Below are 16,883 nucleotides of genomic sequence, written 5' to 3'. Positions count from 1 at the left end.
GAGCAATTTGCTACGTAAAAAATGAAAAATTTGTCCAATTACTAGATTCAATACATTTCTCTTCTGAATACTGATAGTAAACAGTGATCATACTTGTAATGGCCAAGTGCAAATGAATCAATATTTCTCCAACGTTCTTTCCCTGACGAAATGCAAACTTGGGAAAGTTGAAAATACTGAATGATTTCCCAAACCTGCCAATATTTTTAATAATGTTGCATGTAAGTGTGGCTTGTGACGCGTATGGTAGCACACATACCACAGTATCTACATTTGTTTGTCTATGGGGGCACAGTAGCCAGTCACACCGCGCATGAAATGTGTGCTGCTGTGCTTTTCTCAGTTATTGAAATGGATATCCACATTATAAAAATTGGTTGTCATTGTTTTTCCTTGTTGTTTATACTCATCTGTTGATGAACATAATTGTCTCAATCATAAATATTGTCCAGTATGAATACTATTATGACAACTCTTAAGATGGCCACTCCTATAGTATAATGAATTAAGATCAGTGGCTTTCCTGTATATAGAAGTAATAAAAGTATTTGATGTTTATTCCGGGTGTCCAAAAAATGAAACTTCTTCATATCCAATGATAGCACTAAAACGTATGTTAAAGTCACATCTATTCAAATAATTAATGAAATGTTGTAATGACTGAAGATCACACCCTCCCCCAGTATCAAAAATTCAGTGGTGGAAATAAGTATTTGATCCCTTTGCTGATTTTGTAAGTTTGCCCACTGACAAAGACATGAGCAGCCCATAATTGAAGGGTAGGTTATTGGTAACAGTGAGAGATAGCACATCACAAATTAAATCCGGAAAATCACATTGTGGAAAGTATATGAATTTATTTGCATTCTGCAGAGGGAAATAAGTATTTGATCCCCCACCAACCAGTAAGAGATCTGGCCCCTACAGACCAGGTAGATGCTCCAAATCAACTCGTTACCTGCATGACAGACAGCTGTCGGCAATGGTCACCTGTATGAAAGACACCTGTCCACAGACTCAGTGAATCAGTCAGACTCTAACCTCTACAAAATGGCCAAGAGCAAGGAGCTGTCTAAGGATGTCAGGGACAAGATCATACACCTGCACAAGGCTGGAATGGGCTACAAAACCATCAGTAAGACGCTGGGCGAGAAGGAGACAACTGTTGGTGCCATAGTAAGAAAATGGAAGAAGTACAAAATGACTGTCAATCGACAAAGATCTGGGGCTCCACGCAAAATCTCACCTCGTGGGGTATCCTTGATCATGAGGAAGGTTAGAAATCAGCCTACAACTACAAGGGGGGAACTTGTCAATGATCTCAAGGCAGCTGGGACCACTGTCACCACGAAAACCATTGGTAACACATTACGACATAATGGATTGCAATCCTGCAGTGCCCGCAAGGTCCCCCTGCTCCAGAAGGCACATGTGACGGCCCGTCTGAAGTTTGCCAGTGAACACCTAGATGATGCCGAGAGTGATTGGGAGAAGGTGCTGTGGTCAGATGAGACAAAAATTGAGCTCTTTGGCATGAACTCAACTCGCCGTGTTTGGAGGAAGAGAAATGCTGCCTATGACCCAAAGAACACCGTCCCCACTGTCAAGCATGGAGGTGGAAATGTTATGTTTTGGGGGTGTTTCTCTGCTAAGGGCACAGGACTACTTCACCGCATCAATGGGAGAATGGATGGGGCCATGTACCGTACAATTCTGAGTGACAACCTCCTTCCCTCCGCCAGGGCCTTAAAAATGGGTCGTGGCTGGGTCTTCCAGCACGACAATGACCCAAAACATACAGCCAAGGCAACAAAGGAGTGGCTCAGGAAGAAGCACATTAGGGTCATGGAGTGGCCTAGCCAAGTCACCAGACCTTAATCCCATTGAAAAACTTATGGAGGGAGCTGAAGCTGCGAGTTGCCAAGCGACAGCCCAGAACTCTTAATGATTTAGAGATGATCTGCAAAGAGGAGTGGACCAAAATTCCTCCTGACATGTGTGCAAACCTCATCATCAACTACAGAAGACGTCTGACCGCTGTGCTTGCCAACAAGGGTTTTGCCACCAAGTATTAGGTCTTGTTTGCCAGAGGGATTAAATACTTATTTCCCTCTGCAGAATGCAAATAAATTCATATACTTTCCACAATGTGATTTTCCGGATTTAATTTGTGATGTGCTATCTCTCACTGTTACCAATAACCTACCCTTCAATTATGGGCTGCTCATGTCTTTGTCAGTGGGCAAACTTACAAAATCAGCAAGGGATCAAATACTTATTTCCACCACTGTATGCCATCTGTAAATCTTTTCCATGTAACAATTTGAGACCAAAAGACTGAGCTGTACACACATTTTTCTTCAAATTGTTCCATATATAAACACACTATAGATGAGCAATCGTAGTTTCCAAAGCTACCCCTTTTGTTTGTAAATAAAACTAGTCAACAAATTGAAACTAGTTTTTATTGATGACATGGTAACCATGGTAATCAATAAATGTAGTTTACTAGAGGATTTATCTGTTCATGTCAGGTATGTTTCAATGAATTGAATAGCTTGATCCAGAGGAATATTAGTATATAACACATTTACATCTAAAGTTACCAATATTGGTGAGAAATGAGTATCAGTCTGTAGATTAAGCATATGTATTAAATGCGTCTAATCTCGAACTAAAGAAGCAATCCGATGAACAAATGTTGTAAATATACATCCACATATTGTGATAATGGTTCTACTACTGATCAAAGGCCAGACACTATAGGGTGGCCAGGAGGTTGAGTCAGAGGTTTATGTATCATAGGAATGAAATATATATAGAGGAAATTTTAGGAAATTGACAATATAAAAATGTATATTCCCTTTAAGAAATAGTCCCCTCTCAGTTAATTTGTGATAGTAATTCCAAAATTTGATCCTGTAGTTGTTTAGTTGCATCCTCAGAAAGCTCCCGATAGAACTCAGCATTAGAGAGCTATTAACTTCCATAAGATAAAATTCTGTGCCCATCACAACAATTCCGCCTCCCTTATCCACTCTACATATAACTATAGATTAATTACTTTTTAAAGTGCATAAAGTTTGTCATTTGTTTAAAGATAAGTTGGAATAATGTGTTGAAGAGCAAGATTTTTCTCTCTCAAAATCTTTCAGAACCAGTCTTTCAAAGATCGTGATCACTGGATCAGTTAGACCAGGGGGAGACCAAAATGATTTCATCCAGTGCAGAAGTGAATCAGTGTCCTCCACTGGTTCCTGCCAGGTTTCTTGAAAATATGGTTCTTTTGATGCTTGAGTACATTTGTTCAAATTTTTTTTTGTCAGCTTAAATTGAAACTGCATCTCCCAGTAGGTACAAAAGGCACTCCATATTGGAGAACCTTTCGTTCAGCATCAGTCAGATTTCATTATGATAGATTGAATATGTTTATGGATGCATTTGGGTTTGATTCTTGCCCTTGGTTGCTTCTGGTAGAGCAGGTGCTGGTACATATGTTCTTGGGGTTCCAACCTACTGATGACAGGGTTCCAGGTTTGGCTTTTGGCTGCCTTTGCTAGTTCACAGTTTAAATGTATATAATATACTACAAATCATAAAAGCTAAGCAGTTTACAAAGCTACAAAAGAAATAGATTGAAAGTTAGAAAGGAATATAAGGGAAGGGATGGCCTAGGTTACAAATAATCATCCAAATAAAATTGGAATATCAAAATAAAGGAAGGGGAAAGGGGGGGTGTTTAAAATATAAGTATTAACATCTAAAATACAAAAGAGGGGGGAAAGAAGTGGCAGAAAAAAAGATGCAGACTATGTGATGACATTACTGCCTAAGGGTTCACGGATCTACAATCGAGAAGGCCTTCATAAACAAGTATGGGCCTGATATTCAGCCAGCGGCGATAAGCATTTTGCTGACTCCTGCTGGCATCATAGAAATTCAGTGTCAGGCTATGTCAGGGCTCTAGCATTGAATTTCCGGGTATGCAGTGCCAGCCAAATTATAACCGGTTAAATGTGATATTCAGCACTTAACAAGCTATAAAGAACCGCACAAAGATAGGACTACCCTTTATTCAGTTCTACTTATGCAATTAACTTTAACGTCTCCAAAGTAGTCAGTTTTGGCTTGGGTACTAGGTAAACATTTTCAGTGGCACTATCCAGTTAGGTACCACTGAAAATGCCTGGTTAGGTCTGGCCATTTAAATTAGTTTTAAATATCAGGCCCTATATTTTTAGTAGTGATTTAAATTTCACTTTTTGGAGGACCTGTGTTTTTGGTTTAACGGCGATAGAACTTTAGCAATGAAATAAAACCAAGCAGGCTAATGGAAAGCCTTCCAAAAAAATATAGGGTCCTATTTGGGACACTTGGGGCTCATTTTCGAAACAGAAAAAATGTCCAAAAGTGGCAAATGGATGTTTTTTTTGGGGGGGGGGGGTGTCAAATCATCCAAAGCTTTATTTTCGAAACACAGTTTTAAGACAGTTTCTGTGCAGTTCGTCTATTGAGGGCAGGATTTGGGTGTTCCCAAAACTTGGACTTTTTTTGCCATAATGGAACAAAGCAAAAACATCCAGGACTGCAAGTTAGACATTATGGTCTAGACCTGTTTCAGTCCACGACTAAGTCACAAAAAGGTGCCTTAAATGACCAGATGACCACTGGAGGAATTAAGGCATTACTCCCCCAGTGATCACTGATCCCTCCCATCCCCCCAAAAGATGTGAAAGAAACAGTACATACCAGACTCTGACAGCTTCAGATGTTATGGCTAGTCCTATTAAAGCAGCAAGCAAGTATCTGGAGTAGCCTAGTGATCAGTGCAGTGCACTGTAGAGAAGGAGACCCAGGCCCATATCCCACTCTGTTACAATTGTGGTGGAACATGTGAGCCCTCCAAATCCCACCAAAAGCCTACTGTACCCAACTGTACACCATTACAATAGCCCTTATGTTTGCAAGTGTCACCTATATGTAGGTACAGTAGGTTTTTGGTGGGTTTTCAAGGGATCCCCATGCAATATAATGGGGTAACGGTGAGATGTGTACCTGGCACCATTTATGTGAAGTCCACTGCAGTGCCCCCTAGGGTGCCCCACTGCTCTGCTGAGATGTCTGTGTGGAGAGTGTACTAAGAGTGCTGTCCCCCCCCCCCCCCCCCCCACCCCCATATATCACAATGGCTTGTTTTTGTGTTTTTCCCTTGGAATTTTTTTTTAATGGTCTTAAAAGATAGATGCACAATGAGCACAAAAACATCTAGCAAATGGCCATTTTCAAACAATAAAATAGACCTTTTTTGGGTCAAAAATCGCTTTGTTCACCGCTCAATTTTTGGAGGTTTTCAGCAAAATGCCCTAAATCAGACTTAGACATCATATCAAAAATTCTCCTCTAGTTTCTTGTTACATTCCTAGGTTGTAGTAGATGTCATAGATTCCCCCTGGCCTAAGGTTTTAAATTACTTTGTCTTACCCATAAGGCTTTCCATCTGGGTTCTCTTTCTTATCTATCTTCTTTGACTATTCCCTACACTCCTAACTGCATTCTTCAGTCTCTTGATGTTAACCGCCTTATCGTACCTCCTTCTCGTTTGGTTCTTTATGAGGTCACTCACTCTTCTCTTTTTATTTCTTTGCCCCCAAACTGTGGAATAAGTTTCCCCTGCAAATTCATTTAGAAACTGTTTTTCCCAAATTCAAATTACTTTTAAAACCACTTTTTGTTTTCATTTGGCTTTTGGTATTGAATTAGGAGATTCATGATTCCTGATTATTATATTCCATGTGGATTCCAGCAAGCATTCTCCTCAGATTATCCCCTCTCCGTATATGATTGTATGCTTTCCTGTATTTAAATGGCGTTCTTTTTTAATTTTATTATTTTACTTGATGATTTTATTGTAGACCGCTGTGACCAAAGGTTTTTGTAATAGTGGTATATCAAATGTAATCTGTGGAAAATCGAAAAATGTTTGATAGTTTGTTGCTGTTCATGTATATTTTTTCTTTGAAAATAAAGTATTTAAAAAAAATGTGTGTACATAAGTTGCTCAATGCTGTGGTTTTAATATTTAATTTTTAAGGTGGTAGAAGAGAATGGTATTCATATTCCCTGTTACTCTGTGGTGGTGAGTTTGCAAGATGCTGTGGAAACTGAATGCAAGCACTGGACAGTTCACAGGAAGCTCAGTGAATTCCAGAGCCTACACAGGAAACTATGTGAGGTATCCATTTCTTTATTTTGGCTCCCCCACCCCGCCTCCAAATGGCAGATTTTAGATAAATAATATTGTCACATTTCAGTGGGACCCAGTGGCATTTTTTTTAAAGAACTGGGTTATATAGTAAATTTTGCTAGCAGGACTACACCCTCCACCACCGTGAGTCATTCACTAAGTTATGCAGAAAGCAACGCAATGTATTATGTATGAGATGTACAGATTAAAGTGAGCACCAATCTAAAACACAATATGTTGAATTCTTCATCTACAGGATTTTTATAATCAGGTTAGTTTCAGCAGGCTCAAAACTACTCCATACTATATGATCCTTATGCTTCTCGGCATTGGCTAAGAAATCTTCCCTATTTTGGGGTCTGGGAAAAAAAAATCCACAAAGCTTTGGCATGATAGTAATAGGATGGATAGTGAAGCCTAGATTCCTTTTAAGTTATAAACTATTTTGCCGTTCCATTACTGCTCTATACTCACCTAACATTTTAAATAACTGTCTTTCAAATCTAAACTTTGAGATTTCTGCTATTTTTCCAATTATACAACATAATTGTCTGGGGGGGGGGGGGTCTGTACCAGGACGTTAGTGAATTACAACAGAAACTGCAATCAGTGATTTGATTATTTCAGATATTGTGTGTTACAAGGACAGTATTTATCTATTCTAGTTCCACAGAGTGCAGCAGCTGAAGATGCAATATCTTTACAAGCAGGGCCTCAAAGTTTATATGGTCACTGAGTTTGTCAGGATATTTTTTATTATTTGTTACATTTGTACCCCGCGCTTTCCCACTCATGGCAGGCTCAATGCGGCTTACATGGGGCAATGGAGGGTTAAGTGACTTGCCCAGAGTCACAAGGAGCTACCTGTGCCTGAAGTGGGAATTGAACTCAGTTCCCCAGGACCAAAGTCCACCACCCTAACCACTAGGCCACTCCATGTGAGTTAGTACTGCATATAACCTGAGAATATCAAATTCAAGTCACTCCTAAGCCAGGGTATTTTGGTTAAGATCTCATTTTCACAAATTTACTGTTAATTCTCACTGTAATAATTGTATCATGCCAAAGGGAGCATCTTTCTGGAGTTTATAAGACGTAATATGTACAGGCATTTTATCAAAATTTGCTGGGAAATTGCTTTTAATTAGGCCTGTGTCTCTGCCACATTTTCTTGCTCTCTGACTGCATGTTTTGCTACTTGATGATCATCTCTTTCTCCATATGATATACAAAATAATTACCTGGCACTAATACTTCTGTTCGTGTTTTTCTCCTTTACCACTATGTCCATTTTTCTTGCTCTAGGCTTTTGATCATTTCTCTCAGGGACATGATTCCTCTCCATTTCTGGTACAATGATGATATACCCCCCCCCCCCCCCCCCAACCATTCTATAAAAGGTTGCCTAAATGTAATTGCCTGTTTAGCTCTAAAGTTTATGGAATACTGGGCAGGGTCACAGCTAAAATATTTGGGTCTCCTCATACTTAGGGATTTGTCTTTATAATATATATGTTACCTCCGGGAGATGAAAGTTCTCTGTGATTGTTGGTATCCACTTCCTTTGTCACTGTGGAGTAGAGTGGATGCATTGCTCATGATACTGCTGCCTAAATGGTTATATACTCTGCAACATTTACCTGGCCAGGACGAACAGACGGATGCGGAAATGTTAAAGGAAATCAGGGACGCAAACAAACTGGGCAACACAATAATAATGGGGGATTTCAATTACCCGCATATAGACTGGGGTAATGTAACATCTGTACACGCAAGGGACATAAGATTTCTTGATGAAATCAAGGACAGCTTCATGGAACAGCTAGTTCAGGAGCCGACAAGAGAAGGAAAAATACTAGACTTAGTCCTTAGTGGTGCTCATGATCTAGTGCAGGGGGTAACGATACGAGGGCCGCTTGATAACAGTGATCATAATATGATCGGTTTTGATATTGGCATTGAAGGAAGTGAAACTAGGAAATCAAGTACGCTAGCGTTTAACTATAGAAAGGGTGATTACGACAAAATGAGAAAAATGGTGAAAAAAAGACTGAAAGGAGCAGCTCGCAGAGTAAAAAACTTGCATCAGGCGTGGATGCTGTTTAAAAACACCATCCTGGAGGTTCAGGACAAATATATTCCACGTATTAGAAAAAAGGGAAAAAAGACTAAACGTCAGCCGGCGTGGCTAAACAGTAAGATAAAGGAAATCATTAGAGCCAAAAAACAATCCTTCAGAAAGTGGAGAAGAGAACCAACTGAAAGTAACAGGATAGATCATAAGGAATGCCAAGCCAAATGCAAAGCGGAGATAAGGAGGGCAAAAAAGGACTTTGAGAAGAAATTAGCGTTGGAAGCAAAAATACATAGTAAAAACTTTTTTAGATACATTAAAAGCAGGAAACCGGCCAAAGAGTCGGTTGGGCCGCTGGACGAAAATGGTGTTAAAGGGGCGATCAAGGAGGACAAAGCCGTAGCGGAGAAATTAAATGAATTCTTTGCTTCGGTCTTCACCGAGGAGGATTTGGGGGGGACACCGGTGCCGGAAAGAATATTTGAAGCGGGGGAGTCGGAGAAACTAAACAAATTCTCTGTAACCTTGGAGGATGTAATGGGTCAGTTCAGCAAGCTGAAGAGTAGTAAATCACCGGGACCTGATGGTATTCATCCCAGAGTATTAATAGAACTAAAAAATGAACTTGCGGAGCTACTGTTAGAAATATGCAATCTGTCCCTAAAATCGAGTGTAATACCGGAAGACTGGAGGGTAGCCAATGTTACTCCGATTTTTAAGAAAGGTTCCAGAGGAGATCCGGGAAATTATAGACCGGTGAGTCTGACGTCGGTGCCGGGCAAGATGGTGGAGGCTATTATTAAGAATAAAATTGCAGAGCATATACAAAAACATGGACTGATGAGACAAAGTCAGCACGGATTTAGTGAAGGGAAGTCTTGCCTCACCAATCTAATGCATTTTTTTGAGGGGGTAAGCAAACATGTGGACAATGGGGAGCCGGTTGATATTGTATATCTGGATTTTCAGAAGGCGTTTGACAAAGTGCCGCACGAAAGACTCCTGAAGAAATTGCAGAGTCATGGAATCGGAGGTAGGGTATTATTATGGATTAAGAACTGGTTGAAAGATAGGAAGCAGAGAGTAGGATTGCGTGGCCAGTATTCTCAGTGGAGGAGGGTAGTTAGTGGGGTCCCGCAGGGGTCTGTGCTGGGTCCGTTGCTTTTTAATGTATTTATAAATGACCTAGAGATGGGAATAACTAGTGAGGTAATTAAATTCGCCGATGACACAAAATTATTCAGGGTCGTCAAGTCGCAGGAGGAATGTGAACGATTACAGGAGGACCTTGCGAGACTGGGAGAATGGGCGTGCAAGTGGCAGATGAAGTTCAATGTTGACAAGTGCAAAGTGATGCATGTGGGTAAGAGGAACCCGAATTATAGCTACGTCTTGCAAGGTTCCGCGTTAGGAGTTACGGATCAAGAAAGGGATCTGGGTGTCGTCGTCGATGATACGCTGAAACCTTCTGCTCAGTGTGCTGCTGCGGCTAGGAAAGCGAATAGAATGTTGGGTGTTATTAAGAAGGGTATGGAGTCCAGGTGTGCGGATGTTATAATGCCGTTGTATCGCTCCATGGTGCGACCGCACCTGGAGTATTGTGTTCAGTACTGGTCTCCGTATCTCAAAAAAGATATAGTAGAATTGGAAAAGGTACAGCGAAGGGCGACGAAAATGATAGTGGGGATGGGACGACTTTCCTATGAAGAGAGGCTGAGAAGGCTAGGGCTTTTCAGCTTGGAGAAGAGACGGCTGAGGGGAGATATGATAGAAGTGTATAAAATAATGAGTGGAATGGATCGGGTGGATGTGAAGCGACTGTTCACGCTATCCAAAAATACTAGGACTAGAGGGCATGAGTTGAAGCTACAGTGTGGTAAATTTAAAACGAATCGGAGAAAATTTTTCTTCACCCAACGTGTAATTAGACTCTGGAATTCATTTCCGGAGAACGTGGTACGGGCGGTTAGCTTGACGGAGTTTAAAAAGGGGTTAGATAGATTCCTAAAGGACAAGTCCATAGACCGCTATTAAATGGACTGGAAAAATTCCTCATTTTTAGGTATAACTTGTCTGGAATGTTTTTACGTTTGGGGAGCGTGCCAGGTGCCCTTGACCTGGATTGGCCACTGTCGGTGACAGGATGCTGGGCTAGATGGACCTTTGGTCTTTCCCAGTATGGCACTACTTATGTACTTATGTACTTATTGTTTTCACACACACTGACATAACCAAATATAATAGTATGATCAGAAATTTTCTCAGGACACAAAAACACCACGTTTGGCTCGCCGACATATGCAACTTCTTCGAAGTGATGGAGGTTTAGGATTAACTGATTTATGAGCCTACAGTGCAGCATGCCAATTACATTACGTTCAAGATTGTTTCTTTGAACCGTCTGAATTTTGTGACTATTACTTTGAAAGACAGCTGGAAGATGGACTGAATTTGTCGTAATTGAGCCACGCACATTACGGGACATTACCCATTCATTGTAAGATTCATATTCTTCGGCCCATGAAATGGGCATGGACACTTTTGAGAAAGGAAAGTAGCTTACATTCCAATGTATCCAAGTATTTACCATTGGTTGGAAATAAAGATTTTCCACCTGAACTCGCTGATCCCCGTTTTTAACAGTTGGCTTCCTATGGTCTGGCCCTGATCCAACATGCACTCGAGGAAGATGAACCACAAATATCTTATGATACCGTAAGCATTACTTATTTACTACAGTCACAGGATTGGTATGCATATCAGCAGGTGCACCACTATATCACCACAATTCTATGCACCTCTCCTTTGGATTTCTCTGAATCCCTGTTTGATGAAAAGGATTGATAGCATACTATTATGCAGGTTTGAAAACGGTGATTAATACTTCCCCACTCCAGAGAATATTGCACCAATGGACAATTGATTTTGGAACTTATACTTTGGAAGAGTGTCTGGACAGCTTAAAGGATGCGCCAATTTTAGCATGTAATATTAAACTGCAAGAACTTCATTACAAATTTCTCTTGTGCATGTATATACATCAGTCTCGTTCTAAGAAGATGGGTCTCCATTCTGTTGGGACCTGTCTCCAATGTCAGACGCCGGAGGTTTCCTATAAACACTCTGCCTGGGAATGTATTAAAGTTTAGAAGTTCTGGCAAAATCTCTGGACTCGTATTAATAATATTTATCAACATAATTGACTAACTACCCTGCAACTTTGTTTGCTGGATGATACCTCAGTGATTGAGGAGGGTACTCCAATTTCTAGCTTGTTTTTTTCGCAAGGCATCATTGATTGCAAAACGATGCATCCTACTCCAGTGGATTCATCCAGATCCTCCAACATTACTTGGTGCAATCAAATGCATGAACCTTCTCACTATGGAATATATGTCTGTTGTGCATCACATTACATGCACATTATAATAGTAATTAGCTCATTATAATAGCTTTGCATTCCATTTTCATTAGCTTCTACCGTGACAGGAAAATGGCTCGGAGAACCCTTTTGCGCATGTCCCGGTTTACTACTTGTTTGCTAAACCGGCTAGAACTAGTAGAACTAATATTCCGCCAGTGTCGTTATGCTCATATTAGCCCTCTCCTCAACTCACTTCACTGGCTTTCTATCCGTTTCCGCATACAGTTCAAACTCCTCTTACTGACCTATAAGTGCATTCACTCTGCAGCTCCTCAGTTCCTCTCCACTCTCATCTCTCCGTACATTCCTCCCCGGGAACTCCATTCACTGGGTAAATCTCTCTTATCTGCACCCTTCTCCTCCACTGCTAACTCCAGACTCAGTTCCTTTTATCTTGCTGCACCATATGCCTGGAATAGACTTCCTGAGCCAGTACGTCAAGCTCCATCTCTGGCCGTCTTCAAATCTAAGCTAAAAGCCCACCTTTTGATGCTGCTTTTAACTCCTAACCCTTATTCACTTGTTCAGAACCCTTATTTTATCATCCTCACTTTAATATTCCCTTATCTCTTGTTTGTCCGGTTTGTCTGTCCTAATTAGATTGTAAGCTCTGTCGAGCAGGGACTGTCTCATCATGTTCAAGTGTACAGCGCTGTGTACGTCTAGTAGCGCTTTAGAAATGATAAGTAGTAGTAGTACAGAAAGGACCAAGGGCAAAGAAGTGTTTCCTAACCATTTGGCTACCCTATTTAACCAGTATGAGTATGAGTGCTTGCTCTGCCTTTTTGAACTCTTTGGACATATAATTACAAAGACTCATTTGTTGACATCCTCACAAGGGTTGGAAAAAGGGAATGTAACAGCACTATGGATGTGGAAGAGCCAAATTGGAGTTAGGGATTGGGTGGGTTAGAAGGGAGTTCTGGGATGGGTTTAGTATTGCCTCAATTCAGCATAATTTATTGTGTATGTAACTTTGTTCATTATAACTCATTAAAAATGGTTTGTACATAAAGTGTCAAAAGGGGTTGCTTTAGGGTCCTCTGAAAACAACAGGAGGTGTTTAGTAATGTCAGGGGATAGTAATTCTAATAGAAATTCCTTACACTATCTGTGACCATAATCTTCTGTACTGGGCCAACAGTCCTGCTCTCTAAGGACTACTTCCAGCACCCACACTCTATATGCAAACTGGTCTAGTGTATCATTTGGCAAAGGTGAAAAGGGCTCTAAAGACTTGCATTGGCGTACAATGGAAACAGTTGTTCAGTACTTCTTTCACAACCCAGTATGGGTGAGTGAGAGAGCCAAATATAATAGTGTGGTCCCAAAGACTAGATGCAGAAGCCTGTCGAAATCTAAATGTTTGCTCTTATACTTCCCTAGATCCCAGTGAATCAGCATATCAGTGGCCCCTTTACACAATTCTTTACATTAAAATGCATAGGGCTTTTTTTCTACTATACTTTAAATGCCACTATTATTTGAGTCCTGTAGCACCACTTTTACTGATGCCCTGAGTTCTGCGCTGGATTCAGGTTCTGGGTCTTCAGCAGCATCCCTATGGCTATGGTTATTGCTTGGGCCTGGCAAGGGAGAATTATTGCAAGGATTTTCCTCCTCTGTGCCTATCTGATTATTCTCTTCGGGTTCCACGGTCCAGCAACCCACACTTCAATGTTTTTTTGCTTCTCTGTAAATAGGATGCATGGTTTATAGGGTGTATCATAGGCTGGAAGGGCTGAAGGGGAACTACTGTGGGCTGACCAGGGCCCAGAGTTAATCTGACCCTGTGAAACCAGTTTACTTTTTAAATGTTTTAATTCTGTTTTAGCCTCTTCCAGTTGTTCATTAACGTATAAAATGGAGTTGGTTGCCTGCACAATTTGTGTATGTTGCATAGATATTGTAATGAGTTTCTTGGCTGTACTTCTGGTATGAAGTCTGGTTGGAGTCTTTTCTTGTCTTTGAGGAGGCTGCTGAAAAGCAAGCCTCATAAAAAACAAAACAAAAAACTTACTGCAATCCCAGTCTGGTCTGGGATTTCAGTCTTGCTGGTCAGGGCCAGCTCCCAGTAATTCATTGGTAAGAAACCAGTTCTGCAGTAGTGCCCAGTACTCGTCTGTTGTTCTTTCCCATCCCAAACAAGGAAGCACTCTTCACACTTCCCCTCTCAGTAAAGCCCTTTTATAATAAGCTTATTTTAGCTTTGTCCAGGGCCCGTGCCAAGGGTCTCTGGCCCCCCCTGCAGACTACCAGTTGGCGGTTGCCCCCCCCCCCCCCCCCCAGCACCTGCCTGGCTCCAAGGCAGCGATTCCCCTCTCTCCCCTGCCCTCCCGCTCCCATGTAGGAACTGCCCGCCCTCTTCTCCCCCCCAAGATCCCGTCCTTTTTTTTTTCTTTTAAATTAACTTCCTCCCGGTAGCGCAGCGTCAGTGAAGGAGGCGGCGCTCCCAGTCCCGACGTCTCTAGCCTTCCCTTGTTCGCTGCTCCACGTGCCCCGCCTTCTTCTGACGTCAGAAGAAGGCGGGCAGTGAGCAGCGAACAAGGGAAGGCTAGAGACGTCGGGACTGGGAGCGCCGCCTCCTTCACTGACGCTGCGCTGCCGGAGGAAGTAAATTTAAAAGAAAAAAAAGGAACGGGATCTTGGAGGGGAGAGAAGGGCGGGCGAGTTCCTACATGGGAGCGGGAGGGCAGGTAAGCACGCAGCGGCTGGCACCCCACAGAGGAGAGCGCCCCCCTGCGGCGCTTACCCCCGCTTACCGCGATCGCACGGCCCTGTCCTTCAGCAGTGCTGAAAAACTTTAAACATCTCCCTCTGAACCAGTCTTATCTTCAAAGCAAAACATAAAAACGGAACCAAAGCACATCCACTATTTGTCATTTAAAAGTTCATTTCATAGTTTCAATAGTGATAGCTTTTCACACATTCATAGACAGACAGATTTGCTAACACCTTTTTCAGTAGTAAGCTCAGTGAGTTGCATTCGGGTAGCACTGATATTTCTCTGTCCCAGGAGGGCTCACAATCTAAGTTTGTACCTGAGGCAATGGAGGGTTTAAGTGACTTGCCGCAAGATCACAAGGAGCAGCAGTGGGATTTGAACTGGCCACCTCTGGATTGCAAGACCAGTGCTCTAACCACTAGGCCAACACCAGTCCTCTCCTCTGGACTGTGTGAAAATAACCAAAGTTCTTCCAGCCACTGATGCTCCCAGCAACTGGTTTCATTCACTCTGGAGACACCTCCATTCTCTCCTCTTCAGGAACCGTTGTCTCTGGGACAGTCTGAGACATCACCTAGTCAGACCACCCCATCTTGGTTTTTTCACTTCCTATTCCCTCTTTCTTATTCGCCCATGGAGCGCCGGCCGCCCTTCCCAGCTACGGCCTGTGTCCATATTATATTGCCTAGGTCAGCCAGGGAGCTTGAACTAATTCTGGATCCTGGGCTGTCTGTAGGGATTGCCTTTGAAATTACCAGGATCTATCTGTCTGGGTCCCTTCTCTTTCTCTGCCATAGCCAGCTTTTCAACCTCTTTTAAAATACTGTACTTGGCCGGAAGGGGGTAATATATGTTAGAACTTTCCCTGCTCTGCCTGTCACCCTGAGGCAGAGCCCATGAGTCATTACAATATACAACTTTGTGGCCTCTTCTAAGTCTTTAGTCAGTTGTATGCCTGAGTTGGTCAATTCAGTGTTTTCCTGTTTCATAGTAAGGAGCCCCCTACAAATGCCTTGGATGAAAATTCATTTCTTTTATTTGCTTTCTTTTTGAATTCTTGGTAATGGTTTACCATCAGCTGTTGCTTCAATTCTCCCTCTTTCAAAGGTATACACTTCAAAAGCTTGTTTAATTCTCCTTTCCCATCTTGAGCAATTCTTTCTGGAACATTTTCCCTTATCTATCGGAGCTGAGTCAAATTATGTAACCTTTCATAAGAAACTGAAGATCCTTATTTGATAAATTTAAGAGTAGTACAACTCTTTTGATTACTACGCAAAGATCTCTGAGAATCGGAGGCTACAGAGGAAGTGGACTGAGACAGCCCTTTTCTTGATGAGGCCAGATGATATCCTTTACCTTGTCTCCTGAGCAAGGAATATCATCAACTTCTTTTGAACCGCTGGGTCTAGGTCTGAGACATGCAGCTATGAGAGCATGCCAATACCTAATGTAGGGAGTCTGGGTGCTTTTAACATTCTTCTGCTTAGCTACTACCTGGAACTCTGCAGCCTTTTCTGGAGGTAATGTCCACATACTGCACACCAGGTTTTTCAAGTAGATGCTCATGTAGAGCTGGTAGGACTGGATGCAGGAGATGAGTATCCAGACTCTGAAAAAACTTCCTCTCAAAAGGCTCCAAAGTCCAAGCGTCCTACCTTGGGACTCTGAGGCATGGGGCCTAAATCTTTTGGCTCTTTTTGAGGGCAAGATTCAACGACCATTAGAATGGCAAACAAGCTGATGCTTCTCGAATCCTGGAGCCTTCTGGACTCTATACATTGAGTTTGCCACCTTTGATACAGGCCACGCAGTGAGAATGGTCTTCAGTTCCTCAATTGTGCTTCTTAAGGGTGCTGTGAATGTGTATTGTCAAAGCTTCCTTGGGAGGGGAGTTCAGGAGGTCCAACATCTTGGCCTTGGGCTCATCCTTGACCTATAAATTAAATGGGATGGCCTCTGCCATCTCGCTCAAAAGATTGATGAAGGAGAGTTCCTCTGGGTGAGAGATGTACTGGCTGCGTTTATGCTATTCACTTTGTACCAAAATAAAGAAAATATCAGAATAAGTTTAAAGGAATCAGAGAGTTAGAAGTGGTTTTTATTCTTACCAGCACAGCTTCAGATATCAGTTTGAAAGTCTTGGGAAAATATCACATGTACAGAATTTCAGTTAGAAAAATATCATCACATGTACAGAATCTCAGTTGGAAAAATATCACATGTACAGAATCTAATATCAATAGCTTAGGTAATAATAATAATAAGCAATCAGACTAATTTGATAAGGAACAGTTGTAAAGAGGACAAAGAAAATGAGAGAGAGAGAGAGATCACAGCATGTTTCCTGAGACCATGCTTTCTTAGAGAGAGAGGGAGGGATCACTAGCAGGAAATATATCAGTCCTGAAGTGAA

At 41.8% G+C, this 16,883-nt stretch overlaps 1 protein-coding gene across 1 annotated transcript in view; it reads left to right on the top strand.

The window, feature by feature from the left end:
• Nucleotides 1-16,883, top strand: part of SNX25 (sorting nexin 25) — a 266,994-nt gene that overhangs the window by 166,437 nt on the left and 83,674 nt on the right. The window contains 1 exon segment of the mRNA XM_030191496.1: nt 6,092-6,232. Coding sequence (XP_030047356.1) covers nt 6,092-6,232 — 141 coding nt within the window.

This window comes from Microcaecilia unicolor, chromosome 2 (assembly GCF_901765095.1).
Source record: "Microcaecilia unicolor chromosome 2, aMicUni1.1, whole genome shotgun sequence".
Lineage (NCBI taxonomy): Eukaryota > Metazoa > Chordata > Amphibia > Gymnophiona > Siphonopidae > Microcaecilia > Microcaecilia unicolor.
Note: the sequence above shows the minus strand (reverse complement) of the source record. Positions and strands in the feature narration are given on the sequence as shown.